General features: G+C 34.9%; 1 protein-coding gene across 8 annotated transcripts in view; it reads right to left on the bottom strand.

Moving 5' to 3' along the window:
- Positions 1 to 3,026: 3,026 nt before the first annotated feature.
- CEP55 (centrosomal protein 55) overlaps positions 3,027 to 16,080 on the bottom strand; it is a 30,058-nt gene continuing 17,004 nt past the window's right edge. For 6 of the 8 annotated variants that reach the window (XM_074295895.1, XM_074295901.1, XM_074295896.1 and 3 more), the window contains 5 exons: positions 12,674 to 12,824; positions 11,064 to 11,377; positions 10,119 to 10,190; positions 8,969 to 9,094; positions 5,193 to 6,201 (listed from right to left, as the gene is read on the bottom strand). In XM_074295895.1, the coding sequence (XP_074151996.1) occupies positions 6,004 to 6,201; positions 8,969 to 9,094; positions 10,119 to 10,190; positions 11,064 to 11,377; positions 12,674 to 12,824 (861 nt within the window). In that variant the 3' untranslated portion in view covers positions 5,193 to 6,003. Of the gene's footprint in view, positions 3,335 to 5,192; positions 6,202 to 8,968; positions 9,095 to 10,118; positions 10,191 to 11,063; positions 11,378 to 12,673; positions 12,825 to 16,080 lie in introns of those variants that run through there. The other 2 variants (XM_074295900.1, XM_074295903.1) reach the window with 1 other exon arrangement.

Genomic DNA, 16,080 nt, shown 5'->3' with positions numbered 1-16,080 from the left:
GATGTACTGCTGTACTGCTGTACTGAATTTGAAGCCAAATGGCATGGATTAAGTGGCTGTGTCACCACCTACCTGTGTAACTGAAGAAAAACAATGATAATATGAGAAACTTTGTTGGACCCCAGGCAGATTTTTTAATCCACAAAATGATAATGCTACCCACATCATGAGATTACTATGAAGAAAGCACTTTGTAAAGTCTTCTGTAATTTTGGTTTTCTATTTATTTATACCTTTAATAATTTGCTGGTCCATAGTTTGAACCACTAAAGTAAAACTAGAAGGCAGGGGAATGGTGAGACTATCACCAGATACCCATTAACCTACTGAACACTTCATCATTCACCCTCCTTGAACAGTTTTTTTTCCCCTTGGCTTTAATGACCCTCCAGTCTCTTGGGTCTCCTACTTCTTGGAACACTCTTCTTTTCTCGCTTGTTTTTTCCTCATCCTCCTTTTATTCTTAAGTAATGGCATTCCTTATGGTTGTCTTCAGTTTTATAGTTGTCTTCAGTTTTTCTGTTCTCTTAAAATTCTTTCTTGAAGAGAATCCATCCTTAAGAACTATCACATAATACAACAACCAGCATCTATGTAGTGTTAAGGTTTTGCAAAGAGTTTTACAAATGTCACATTTAATGTTTGCAATCCTGGTGAGTAAATATCATCCCCATTCCAAGACAACTGGTGGCACAGTGGAAAAAGTACTGCACCTGAAGTCAGGAAAACCTGAGTCTAAATTCAGTCTAATATACTTCTTAGCTCTGTGATCCAGAACAAATCATTTAACCTGTTTGCTTCAGTTTCCTCAATTGTAAAATAGGGATAACAGCACCTACTTCGCAGACGTGTTGTGAGGATCAAATGAGGTAGAATTGGTTTAAAAAAAAAAGTACTTAAAGTGTTTGGCACATAGCAGGGACTCTAAATGCTTATTTCCTCCTCTGTTTTACAGATGAGGAAACCCAAGCACACAGAAGTCAAATCACTTGTCTGTCACATAGTATGTATCAGAGGTCAGATTTTAACTCAGTTTTAACTCAGTTCTTCATGACTCCAGGACCAGGGATCTATCTATCCCACTACCCAACTGCCTCAATGTGGTAGCTACCCAAATCTGTACTTTTCACCTGTGTTCCAGTCCAGTATGGTTGAATTGGAATGGACATTATATTGACTTGAATGCCCTGCTATTCTCTTTGTATTCAATATGTCCCAAAATAAGGCATCAGGATAGCCAAAAGATGAGACAGATTAGGGCAGCGAGTTTGCAGAAAAAAAATGAGAAATGAAAAATTGAGAAAGACTCTCTAATACTTTAGATGCAGTCTTACTAGAATGTAGAGAACTTAGATGACAGAGAGACTGAGGAGAAAGAGGCGGCAGTGGGTCCATGATGTTATTGTCTGAGACATTATAGCTTTGAATTTCGGTAGATGGGGGGTCAAACAAATAGAGGTTTAAAAAAAAACAGAGGAATGGATTGGGTGGAGAAAGATCTAATAATGAAAATAGGGAGAGGTCCCTTAGGAAACAAAAAAGAATAGTTGGAGGAGTCTACTTTAGAGAGAAGGGTTCATTTACAGCAATAGAAGGCTTGAGACCTGGAGTGACTCAGGGCCACAAGGGATAGGGAAATTGCGGTGTTCTATATATTTGAGTTAATCAGAAAACCACAAGCAGTTTATATGGCATAGACTTGCAAGTGAAAAAATTGTAGTAGTGGCAGTGGCCATAAAAAAAGGCCCATATGGGACAATAGTTGGGTATGAGGATAGGGCTTGTGTTGCTTAATGGCTCCAAAGATACAAGAGCAAAACACTTAAAACTCAAGTACCAGAGTTATACAAGGTATAACTAATAAGTTATGTGAGCTAATTAGCTGTCCCAGTTTGCTACTTCTAGGGAAGATCAGCCAGGTAGCCATAGCTCTAATAAAGGGGGTAGAGATGGAATGTAGACTTAGGAGCAACTGTTTTAATATTCTGGCCTTTGAAGATTATCAGGGCTGAAATACTCCTTTTGTTGATCTTTGCTTTGGTGGAATGACTGGGAATACAATGTCTTGGGAATCTTATTATTCACTAATCACTATGGCAGGGACATTGTCACATAATGAATGATTCTCTCTTCAGCCATGTTAGTTTTCCAATGTATTACTTTTTGTATACAATAGAAGAGGTTTTGGGCTATATTCCTAGTTGTTGTTCTCTAATAACTGAAAGAGAATAAAGATGCCCAGACCCCAAAGCAGAACCTTTACTTCTGGAATTATATACACTGTAACCTGACTATTTCAGGATTAGCTATTCATGGCTGCATGAGTCAGTGGAAACATCAGAGCACAGAAAAATGATGGGGAAAAAGTGGGTGCTCTTCAGCTGAGGAATGACTGAACAAATTGTGATTTATGAACGTAATGGAGTATTATGGTACCATCTGTTGTTCTTCAGTGGTTCAGTTATGTCCAACTCTTCACATTCCCTTGAACCATTCTGTACATGGGTTTGTTTTTTTTTTTTGTTTTTTTTTTGGTAAAGACACTGGAGTGGTTTGCCATTTCCTTTTCTACTGGATTAAGGCAAGCAGAGGTTAATTGGTTTGCCCAGGATCACACAGCTTATTATATGTCTTAGGCTAGATTATTTAAACTCAGATCTTCCTGGCTCCAGGCTCTATGCTTTATCCACTGAGCCATCTAGCTGCCTCTATCATTGCACCATAATGACAAAAAAGAATTAATTTCAAGAAACATGGTTAGTCGGCGATCAACTGATTTGGAATGAAGTAAACAGAACCAGGAGAATAAGATGCATCATGAAGACAACATGAAGAGGCACCTATACTCCCATTAATTGATCCTGGAAGTCAGATAATGAAATATCCTTCCTTTAAAAGGAGAGCTAATTAATTATGGCTGCATAATTCAATCAGACATGGTGGTTTTGTTGGTTGGTTCTACTTGTCTTATTTGTTGTAAGATAATTTATTGCAGTAGTATGTAAATAATTATTGAAAAGATTAAATTGAATCTGTATGATTTTTTTTTATTGATCTTACTTACAATTAATTGATTTTCTCCTTTAACTGTCTATGTCATGGCACTAAACTTGATTCAAAAATTCAGCCAGCCGGTAACATTAAGTTTAGAAATCCAGTTGTTCTGCTAACCACTATTCAATTCTTGCCTCAAGAAAATCTGTTATCTTTGAGGGAGTCTGGTCTAGTATCTTCACACCATCAAGCTATCCTTCAAGGATGTCTGGTTTGCCATCCAGTATGTGGCTCACTATCTTTTAGCAGGTGGATTCAAACGATGAACACTTCTTAGTTACTGAAAGGAAGGAGGGGATTATTGCTAGCCCCTCATTCCCAAAGTCCAACCAATCATATTGTTCCCCATACCTCAGCTATGTAACCAATCATATTTTTTCTCACCCTCATGATCTCACCAAACAATTGCCCCACCTGCCCTGTGTTGTTCTTTGTTCTAATATTACAAAAAGGAGCTGAGCTCCCATCTCCGAGTCCTTGGCAAAATTAAGGCCACTAGTGACTCAATATATTGGCAGATAGCACCCCTGTTAATGAAATGTTATCTTGCTTAGAGAAAACATGCCTCAGTCTACTTTGGTTGAATTTCACTCATGACAATATGATATAAAAATAAATGGGATTGGGTTCTAGTACCAGTGTCAAGAGACTATAGTGGTTGCAGTCTAGTCATTGACTCGTTTACAGTGAAAAATTACTTACAATCTGTCCATTTTGATTTTCTTCTTTAAATTGAAATAGTAGTTTTGTACTACCTACTTCATAAGATTGCAACAATAAGATGACAGCTCAAAATTTCTTTTAAAAAAGTTAGTCATTTTCTTTTGATGATAAGCAGTAAAAGCTCACAAAAGAGTTCTATGCATATCTCTTCATTTACCTTCATAACAACCACACAATGTAAGCAGTGTAATCATTCCTACACCAATTTTACAAAAAAAAAAAAAAGAGGGTCATACAACTAAATGGTAGATCCAGAATCAGCATGAACTGTGCTCAAAGACACTGTTGGAGGACACAATTACTGAACACTACTGTTCTTTAATGTTGTGCCCTCTGTAGGAACAGTAAGTGAGCAAAACAAAAGGTTTGTGAAGGGAAGATGCAATAGGAGAAGGTTGGCAAGTTAGATTAGGGATGGATTATGAAGGTTTTGAATGCCAGGCTAAGCAATTTTAATTATCTAACAGATGATAGGGAACCTTTTGTCTCAAATATTAGTATTTTCAAAGTTACATGTCACTAGTAATGGCTTAGTTATGTAACGTTAGGCAAGTTATTTACTATGTGTAAAACAAAGGGGTTAGTTTATATCAGAGAAGTCAAACCTGTGGTATTGCAGCTATAACACTCTCAAGTGTGGTTTGAATCAGATTAAAGCATAACTAGGAAATATTTTAAAAAATAAAAATACAAGAGAATGCAGATAATATTAATATGTAGCCCACAGGGAGTCTCATAAATGTTTTAATAGCTCCTGTTTCTCTCCAAGTTTGAAATCAGTAGTTGATTTCTCATGTTCAGGTCTAACATTCTATGATTATATGTCACTCAATGTCCTTTACATACAGGGTAAATATCTGCTTGAGCTTTAATTTCTGGAAAAATTTTGCCTCTGCCAATGAATCTAAATGCTCTCATTGGCAGGAAATAAAATCTTTAAACAAAGTTTCCTTTTGTCTAATATGCTAGAAACCTTAGCGCCAAAGTATTATTATCTACTCACATAAGGCACCTGAAAATACCTATTTTACTTCTTTGTATGACCTTTACTGTCTGAGTATTAAAATGTTTTATTTTTTATTGTGCTTTGATATGTAAGCCATCTCCATTAGTTTCAGAAGAGGAATACAATTAATTTTTCATAATCTATCTCTATATGCATACTGTTCACATTAAAACTTATTAAAATTATTTTATTCTTTTCTTTTATATTATTATGAATAACAGCTCAGTGTCAAGAATTTTAGAACACAAAAACATTTAAAAGCATTTACTTTATATTAACAGTATATAAAAAAAATATTTATTCTGAAAAGTTACCCGATATTTACATTTCCCAAATTTAAACTATAGAATGTAGAAATGCCAAGAAAAATTTTAAAAATGTTTCTGGTTCAAATGAGAGGCCTAGAAGCTTTTGGTAGAATTAGTTTTAATTTTTCAGGGGACCAACATATGCTATTGAAAGTCTGATGAAATACTTTCCAGTAAATATGAATGTAAACATCATGTGCAGCTGCTTATTGGTTACTTTAGTCTCCATGGGCAATCTTTTTTACACTCTGAACATTGCTGATATAGAGGCACATCAGCAAGCAGCAAAACATGTCACTTCTGACTTTTCCAATACTATGCTATAGCAAATAAAAATAATGAAAAATTCCACTGCAGTTTTTTTAAGAACATGCAAACCAGTGTTTGCAAACCAGTATTCTAGTTTATAAGTGCTTGGACCAAAAGATAAAACATTCCTATATAACTGTTACAGATGATCTACAATGTTCTTGCCAGTGTTTATTTTATTGCACCATTGACCATAAAATATTTGGTGCATGAGCACTAAAAATAATCTGAACTCTCTATGCATTTCTACTTCCCAAATGAATATTTTATAGTGCAAAATGTCAGTAGTTTTAATATACATATTCAGAAAAGTTTACCATTTTTAACATGCCTAGATGATGCATGAACCCTGGGAAATATCACTGCAATGGAAAATAGCAAATAGCCAGAGAAATATAATGATTGACTCCTTTAGCTGGAATCTGAAAGGCAGGCAGACAGGCAGCATCTTCTACAATTTTAAATGAAAAGTGAATTCAAAATGTCCATAAGCTAATGTAAGATACAGTACTGGGTCTTTGATATGTGAATTCAAAATGTCCATAAGCTAATATAAGATATACAGTATTGGATCTCTGAAGCATAAATACAAGTATTACCTTGCTAGTTTTCGCAGAAATCAATATGAGCTAACAATTCTCTGTGCTGACTTGTTGGGTACTGTGCTTTACATTTAGGACACTCTAAGAAGCTCTCATCTAACAGATTGGAGCGCTTTGGTGAATCAGTTTTTAACTTCTCCTCATGTTCTCCTGGAAAAAGGTCAGATGGTTCTATGTGGACATATTCCTGGAGTTGTTTCTGAAAAAGAAAAAATTTTCATCTGAAGCCACGGTGCATAAAAGTAGGTATGCTTACAGCTGTCAATAAACATCACTATTCTTGCAAATGGATTTTCTTATGAACCTCTACCTCTTCCCCTCCACAGCACCATAGAGAAAATTCCTTAGTAGCAGGGAAGCACCCATCACCCAATAAAGATGGTCTTGGATATCATTGTTTCCATTTTCATTAAAATTCTTAGCTATAACAAATCCCCCCTCCAAACCAGGGCCTATAGACCAATGCTAATTTGCAAAGATAATTCCATTTGTGAGAGGAAGAGGAAAAGATCCAGCTAGAGAGTACTGAATGAAAATTAATGGGTACATTTATAAGAAGCTACATTGAGTTTGCTCAGAACATTTGTAAAACTAAAATCCTGTCCTTTTATCATTTCTCTGAGGAGTTTAGAGGGCTCTATAAATCTCAAAACTATGAAGCAAGGTTTAAGATACTTTGTGAAGATAACGAATGGGACAGAAACAAAAAAAAAAAAGTATAAACAATGACTGGAAGATGACCTGAGACATTCCTGAATTTTAAAAAGCACCTGGTTATGCACAGAAAAACAATGTATTTCATTTTTAAAATAAAATGTTAACATCAGTTCTGCAGTAACAACTGGGGTAGAAGAGAAGAGCACTGACAAAGAGACTAGGTGCTCTTGTAAAGTCTTACAATTCTCTAAGACTCAAAGCTACATTTTGGTTGTAGAATTTACAAGGTTACAACTAGGGAAGAACCAAAGTGCTTTCAGTGATCTAGATTATGATTCCCCATTTCCTACCTATCACCAAAATGTAAATGGGAGAACCAAAACAATCTATCATGATTATAGTCTTCATAGTATGAAAATTCCATACAATATCTCATTCAATTTATTTTTTTCTAGTTCTAATCATTTAGGACAATGTTATGTACATACTAAGTTGCTTAATAGAATGTGTGCTGAATGAATGGAATCAATATTTCAGCTCGACCACCTTCTACTAACTGACTTTGGGCAAATAGTTATTCCTTTCTGGGGAGAGATATAACATCTGGAGATAGAATAGGACCTCCTCATATTAGAATTGAGCAAACTAAGGTCTAGAGAGTCATTGCCCAAAGTCAGAGTGAAAACAATTAACTCTGTTATAGTACTTGTTTTGAAAATGCAAATCTGTTTCCAACTGATTGATATATTAGGGGATAATTTGAGCATAAAGTGAATTGCAAGTTGCTTATGCTCAGTTTCATCCCAGATAAACAGCAGAAAAAAAAAAACACACAGCAAACTGTAGTACTTTATAATAACTCAGAAGCTACAACCCCTTAAACTCCCACTTCCATATAAACTTTTAGTTTTTTTTTTTCTTTTAAAGATAAAACTGCCATATTTATTATATGGCAGGAGGAGTGATGGATAAAAAAAAAGATAGTTCCACCAAATACAATAAACCACTGTACTTATTATCCACGGCCATGAGCTGTTTCTGAACTCACTGGCCCACTCATATTGCCCTTGCACCTCTAACTGAACTGTGCCAGCCCAGGTCTAGTGGGAACCAGGGTCTAGCTGAAGGCTAGGGACCCTCCACTATTCATTGTAGTATTTATGTATTTCTTAGCTATTTAACATGTATAAAACTCTGCACTGTTTTATTCTTTCCAATGTGTCACTGACAAAGTTTTTGAGTGTTGTGCTCCTAATCCCATTGTTCTCATATGCCTCATGATTTTTGATTGAGCATTTTTGCAGGGTGATAATTTTTAGGAACTCACACATCAGGTTATAGCAGAACTAACTACAAGTAAACTTCTTATTCAGAAGTTACAATTGGATATTTTAGGTTTTTAATTTTCCTTTTCTTCTAAAATTATTTTTGCTTTTAATCTTCACATTATTTAAGAAGTTCAATTGCATTATCTTTTAAAAAAAAGTTTTGTAGCTTTTTCAGTAGATGCTTTAAAGTAATTATATATTTGTGTAACATCATTAATTGGTTTCTTGAAAATATGACTATTAATGTCAAGGAGCAGAATTAGAACTGTCCAAGTAGGGTCCAGAAGTTTCAATCACACTGGTGGTAAACCTGAGGAAATTGTCATGGGAGTTGGGTTAAAGATGGGTACAGTAGGTTAAGTCTTAACAATAAAATCCTTTCGTTAGATGGGGCAGTGTTCTGTAAAGTATGACTACGCACACAAAAAGAGATACACACATACAGAGACATATACAGATAACTTCCAACTTATAGATTCGAGTTCCAAAAGTCCGTAAGTTGGTTGTTTGGAACTTGTAACACATTTCCCCATTTAAAAAAAAAAACACATAAAAAAAATGGTGCTTGGTTTCTGGTATAATCCCATAAAAACCTGCTGAACTCACAATGTAGCTGAGATGTCATAACAATAGTACTATTTCAACTATATACTCATTTAAATGTTCTGATAAGAAAATGCATTTTGAGTTTCTAACAGGAGGTCTGAAATCTTTCTAAGTGGCTCTTCCAGTAAGAGCATCTGGGAAGGGACTCTGTCATGCGTAAAGCATATATTCCTGGATATTGGAAATCTGTTAACTTTCTATTATTCTATGTTAGTATGCCTTGAATTACAGAACAAAAGGCAGCTGTGTGCACAGCATGGATTCTGAGATACTTTCTTCCTTGCCCCTCACCCAACATATACAGAAATATATCCTAACAAGATAAGTTTATTATAGTTCAAAATGAAATACTAGTTTTAAGAATTCAAGACTCACCAAAGGTTCCAATCGGGTTATTTGTTCCCTTGCTCTTCTTAGTTCCTTAAGAACTTTATGCAATTGATGCTGCATGTTCTGACGATCAAGTTTTTCATTCTCAAAATCTATAGTACAAGCTTGGATCTAGTAAACCCCAAAGACAAATAATTATGGAGCTACAAATATTATTGAAGTAATAATTGCATTATAGTTTTCCTTGCTGTTTATACACATAACTGATAAATAATAAGTACTTTTTATAAGTAGTAAAAAAAATCAGTTTATTTCAGAGAAATCTGAAAACAAATTCCAATTAGTAAAAGCCATAGAATATCCAAGGAGGAAAATGACTGATTGTTTGAGGTGGGGAGAGAAGAGGAAAAATACTTTCACCATTCCTTCCTAGTAAACTTGATCCTGTTCCTCTATTTCAAAACTGGGTAGAAATAGTCCCAAAGTGATTCTCTCCCAAATTCTTCTTTTTACATTTTTCTTTACTAAGGCCCACAAACTCCAAGTGATCAAATAGGCATATGTTGTTAGGATTGGTCATTTGAGAAAGACTGGTCGGCCAAGTTAAGTCTTTATAAAGTGTTGATTAAACACTGTGATAAGTGCTGCAATGTTAGGAAAAATGTTTTTGGTTTTTGTGGAATTTGGAATGAAGGCAATTATTTTAGTTCTTTTTATTCTCTGTCTCAAACATCAAGAGAAGGAAAAAACATGTTCTTTTTGTCTTATACATTTCCATATAGGGTTATTCCTGATTTGAATTAGTAAGGAACTGAACATGGGGAATATTTATCCCAGTAGATGTTTTTAAAGTTTGTAGAAACCTTTGCTTCTATTTGTTATTCCAAGGCATTTAGGGTTAGAATTAAGGAAATTCTTTTAGGGCAATTTCCCAAGATGGGAACTGATGAAGGAGATGGAACAGAAATCCCTATCTACTCTTATGAGTAACAGAATTTATCAAGGAACATCTTTTTTTCATCTGCCACCTAAGCTCTCTCTCAAGCTAGCCCCAGGTGTGTATAATGGATTTTTTCTTAAAAAATTAAAATATTTCTCACATATTTTGTAATAATTGTCCTTGTGTTATTGTGAAGATAAAGAAAATTTTAATCTCAGTGATGAATTCATGTTAAAAAGAATCTATAAGAGATACCTGTTGTTCCAATAAAGCCACCCTTGTGTGTTCTTCCTGTTGCTTTAGTAGAGATGAGTAGAGAAACTGGACCTATGGCAAAGAGAGAAGTGTATATTACAACAATAGAATCTTCTATCAGTTCCAGAAGTGAGGACCCTCATCAAAGGAAACTTAGCGGCTTCTTTTGATTAGTTGTGTGGCTCTAAAGAGAGCAGCTATTCTAATTTGTTATTCTAACTATAATTTGGAAGTGAAAATGGGAGTAGCAACGTGAAGAGGACAGAGGGGGATGAGTCACAGAGTAGGGAGGAAGCTGAGAATAGCTTCTTGAATTATGCAGCCTCCAATATCCTTAGCCCCAATAGGAGGCTACATTTATAAGGGGAAAGATGCTGACTCCAGGGAAGACCTGAGTTCAAATCCTACTCCTGCGGCCCTTGTCCTGGGTGACCTTGGACAGGTTCCTTACGTTCCTTGACTTTTACTTCCCTCATCTAAACAATGACACCCCTGAAGTCTCTTCATTCATCCCTCCCTGTCTCTTTCTCTTACTAGGAGGGGGGGGCCTAAGCTTTGCCAATAATTTTCTAAGTGTAGTAGGTAATCTGGGAGCTCCATTGCCCACCATTAAAGAGATTCTTCAAACATTACCACTACTGTGACCCCCAACAGAATTAGCTTGTTATGGATGAAGGGAAAAACCCCAGAAGCTACTCACCTTCTCACCAATTCCCTCTAAAGGTTTGTCTAAAAGACTGGTGAATCTCTACTGCAAGTAAGAAAATGCTGAGAAGTGTCCCACTCTCAAGCACCCAAGCAAGCCCCCCAGCTCTGCTCCGTAATCTAGCAGAGACTGGGGATAATAGAGCCAGACAAATGCTCACTCAGCACAAACATCAGCATGAAGGTCGGAATGGGCACTGAATCCTCCTGAAGCACACAAGAAAACCAAACAGGGCTCACCTGAGATAATAGATCCTCAGATCTTTTTTTTTCTTCTTCAAGTTTTTCTCTGACAATTTCATTCTCTTTCTTTAACTTTTGTATTTTCTCTGTTTTGTATTTGTTATCTTCCATATGTTGTACATCAGCCTCTCTTAAAGAAGACAACAGGTTATTTAAATCTAAAATTTCTTTCTTGGTTTCTTCATATTTCCTTCGGAATTCATTAAGTTCAAAACTCAACTGGGTTACAGTTTGTCGTTCAGCCTCTAGATCCTTTCTGACATTCATCAAGAGATGGTTGTAGTATTTTTGCTTCTCTTCTTGAAGAAAGCCTAATACAAGAGACAGTAAAGAATACCCCATTTTAGTCAACAAATTTGGTCCCCAAATCATAGCTGGAAAGAAAATTACTACAAACCACATGTTCTCACTGACTTCTATTATAATTATGAAATGTATTCCCATGGAATTAAAATCACACTAAAAAAAGACAGCAAACTTTTATTTAAAATATTTCCTCAGGATTAGATCCAAATATGATAGAGCCACAAGATTTAGAGAGGATTTCCCTTTAAATACTCTCTATTCTGCTTAGCTCCATCTTAATTATATTTGAAATCTGAAAATTGTAAAATAAGCTTGTGTTTATCAGTTTTCTGTGCCAATTCGAAGAAGATTAGTGGTTTATTTAATTAAGGGCTTTTTGCCTTCTGGGAACAATTAACATTTTGAAGAATGTTTTGTTCTGTTGAGATTTATGATTCTAAGTTATTTATTTATAATTAATTTCACCAATAAGATTTATCTTTGGTATTGCTGGGTCAAAGGGTATGTATAGTTTTATAGCCCTGTGGGTGTATGTATTGAGTTATACACACACACACACACACACACACACACACACACACACACACACAAAATCACTTTTTTTTTTTTTTTTTTTTTTTTGCTGAGTCAATTGGAGGTTAAGTGATTTGCCCAGAGTCACACAGCTAGGAAGTGTTAAGTGTCTGAGACCAATTTGAACTCATGTCCTGCTGACTTCAGGGTCAGCACTCTATCCACTTCACCATCTAGCTGTCTCTATATTGAGTGATTCTTAATAGTGTGATAACTGAAGGAGGAAATAAATAGACATAGTCATACTTCTACCAGATAATCATTTGTTTTTCCTTTTAAGTATAAGGGTTATTGATGGTTTTCTCATCTCTAGAAGCCTAAGACCTTGGTCTCAGAGAAATCTGCCTTTGACACTAGCCATGTGACCATGGGGGAGTTAATTAACCATATCTCTATAATGGAAGTCTCAGTTTCTATATCTTTATAATATAAGCATTTTGTATTGTGTACTTTAATAATCTGCAAAAATAGCAAGTACTTTGCAAACAAGTCAGTGATTTTTAATCCAAAATTGAACTGATTAAATATTTTCTTCATGACTTTCTTTTTAAGTTAATATTCAAGAAATCAAAATAATAAGGGTGAACTAGAATTACTAATGTGAGGGTTGGTAAGATTTTTCTAGTTGCTTACTTCTAACAACAATACATTCTATTTAACGAATAATTTTGAAGAACTTATTGTAAAAGAAATTGTAAAAGGAAAAAAAAAAAAAGTATCAGCCTGACCTTCTGAGTCATTCTTTTTTGATTGCTGTTGGAGTGAATGAGCAGCTGCTTCTGATTGCTGTTCCAATTCAAAGATTTTTGCCATAAGTCCTCTCACATAAGCCTCTCGCTGCTGATCATATATTAGCCACTGCTGATTCTTCTCCAGGGCCTTTGAGTGAAGATGAAAAAAAAAAAAAGAAATATAAGTCAAAACCAAAAGGGCCAGACATTATTTTCAAAAGCCAGAAAAAAGTCCTTGGCATAGATAAGAACTTACAAATAAGAAAACCTATTCAAAGTGCTTTGCAAAACCTGAAGGGCTATATAACTTCTTGCTCCACCAGCTGTTTTGCCTCCTGTTTGGCCCATGACTTCTCAAATTATTTGGTTTCAGAACAAAAAAAAAATATATATATATGTATATACATATATACATATACATATATATATATATACATATATATATATATATATATGTGTGTGTGTAGGCATATTTCCACGTGTCTGTGGTTACTACAGTTAAATAATAGTGTCCTCAATTGAAAATGTCAACAATTCTGACAAATTTTGGTTTATAGCTTAGACCTTTAGTTTGCATAAGTAACTGAAATTTATCAGTCATTTGTACAAATTAGCAAATATGAGGACTATATGGTCAAATTGTGAAGGGAGACAAAAGATTATTTCCATTAAAAAGATGAAATTATGATACATTTATGTCTACATTGTTCAAATTCAAGGAATATAGCATCATAACTCAAAATACTAAAAAACTCATTGTACATGAGGGTGTTTTGGGAAAAATTTAACAAAATAATTACATTTTGCTTTGCTAATATTAAAATATGATTGTATTTAATGAGGAACTATCAAGTGACTGCTAGGAAAGGTGCCTCAAAAATGTGTCAGGTGAGGGGCAGTTGGATGGCACAGTGAAGAGAGCACCTGCCATGGCACCTTAATTCTTCACCTAAATCTTCACCTGCCCTTTTCCTTTGCTACTGTAAAAATGTCTCTCTTCAGTATCAAGACCAACTGTGACCTTTATATCAACTGTGATCCTTGTAATTACATTCTGAAATCTTCCCCACTCTACTGTAAACATTCTCCCCTCCCTCTACTTGTAAATAAGCTACCACTCTCCAAATCTAAAGACACTTCTCTTCACTCCTCATTTTCCCCGTAAGTTATCTTGTCACGTCTCTTCTCATCACCACTAAACTTCTAGAAGTACTAATAGAATCCACATCCTTGCTATCTATTTTCACCTGTTTTTATAAACTTCTCTTTCTAGCCTTTTTTTGTCTTCTGTAAGATATAACTCAGTGATTACATCTCTCTGAGATGAAGCTCCTTCCTTTACTTCAGTGACAGTGCATTCTCCTGTCTCTTCTGCTTCTTTGCTTGCTTCCTCTGATAATATTTCTTTCTCCTCCCATGCTTCAAATGTAATCATCTAGGGATCACCTAGCACAGCAGTTGGAATGACTTAAGGTCAGGTTTATCTAAATTCAAATCCCACCTTAGATATTTACTAGCTTTGTGATTAAAAAACAAATCACTTAACTTCTCAAATTAAATTTCCTCATCTGTAAAAATGGCAAAAATCGTATTTTGCTGTATCTACCTAATGGCTATTGTAAACTAAGAGTTTTACAAAATTTAAAAGTGCTTTAGAAATGGAAATAATTTATCTCTTGATGATAGTCTCCATTCACAGCATTGACAGTATCTCTGTGTGACTATCCAACAAAGTTAAAATGCTCCATTTCTTCTTCCTGATACCTCATATTCAATATGTCTAAGTTTTTCCTTCCAAACCCATTCCTCCTTATAATTTCTCCAATTCTGTTACTGACATCCTTATTTGTCCAGTTTTCCAATCCTGAAATCTTCCTCTCTCTCATTCCCTACATCCAATCAATTGCCAACACTTATAGATTAGGGGATGATAATGAAAGTAGGAAAGAAGAAAGAAAATTTAAGAGATACTCTTGAAGTTGAATCATTAGACCTTAGATGGAGGAAGGAAAAACAGGAATTGAAGATAATTCTGAGGTTTCAGAACCTTATAAAATTTAAAGATATTTATTGTATTACCTCATATGATTTATTGTCAAGCATTAACAAATACGGTTATAGGAAAACAGTGTGATGAATCAAACAAGGGCATTAGTAAACTAAACAAAGAGGAATGTACAAATATGGGTGTGTGGATTTGAGATCTTTTTTCAGGCTCCTGTTTGGCAATAGTAACATATTAGCAAATCTTGTAAAATAGGGCAAATGTATAAACCACCTGTAGATGAGGTGGGTAGTGGATCTTGATGTCATCAATAAAAGTTTATAAAAAGGAAATTGCTTTTTTATTGTTTACAAAAATATCCTATTAAAATATAAACCTATATTTGCTATTACTCTTAGAAACTCTAAGCAAGGGAGAATACAAGTTGTAAATCTCTAAAGACTTTTCTGTCAATAGATGGGGAAAAAAAAAGTTGGCCACCACACTTTGGAAAAAGGTCAGAAAAGGGGTTAAAGGAGAGAATGGCTGAACAACTCATAGATAAATGATGACTCTGAAAGAGAGAGAGCGCTATTTGAAAAGGTAGAGGTGGCTTTGTCAGCTGATACTAAAACATGTGATGTTGTTATGCACACAAATTAATTCACAATCCTTACCACAAACGTCAAGCCAAAGCAGTGTACCTTCTCCTACCCTTCCACATATACCTATCAGATTCACACTGTATTAAAATTTCTTTTATCCTTCGAGGTTGTCCTTGAAATTTGATATATGTTGATTTTTATGTTAAACTGCTTTGAAGTTTTCCCAGCACTTCAATAGGGAATCACTGGATTGCTGTTCAATAGCTTTTTTTTTCTTATCTTATTTCATTGGTCTACTCTTCTTTTTAACTAACTATAGTTTTGATAATTATCTTACAATAATCTGAGATCTGTTAATTCTTTGTCTCTTCCAGATTTGATTTCAGTGAGATAAGAAAACGAGAAGGATCTATGATTTTGCCAGCTTAAGGAATTCCCAGTGTGAGGATTTTCTTTGAAATTCTCAATAGATCAGAACCGACCTAATATTAAATCAATTCCTCAAATGTTATCTGAGGCAATAAGAGCTTAAATGATCTGCCCAGGGTTGGATAGCTAATAACTTTTAAAGGCAAAATTGGAAGCCAGTCTTTCCAGCTCCAAACCATTACCATTATGCTGCTTGATTTCACTTGTGTAAGCACATGGCAGTGGATAGCAAGACAGGGGACAGAGAGAAGAGAAGTGGAACAGAAGGTGGGTTGTTTGGTTTTTGTTTCTTTGTTTTGGGGTTTTTTTTTGTTTGTTTGTTGTTTTGCTTTGAGATATAGGCTGGTGTACTTGACTTTGGTTCCTGGAAAAATTCTACAATTCAT

The sequence above is a fragment of the Sminthopsis crassicaudata genome, chromosome 2 (genome assembly GCF_048593235.1).
Source record: "Sminthopsis crassicaudata isolate SCR6 chromosome 2, ASM4859323v1, whole genome shotgun sequence".
Taxonomy (NCBI): Eukaryota; Metazoa; Chordata; class Mammalia; order Dasyuromorphia; family Dasyuridae; genus Sminthopsis; species Sminthopsis crassicaudata.
Note: the sequence above shows the minus strand (reverse complement) of the source record. Positions and strands in the feature narration are given on the sequence as shown.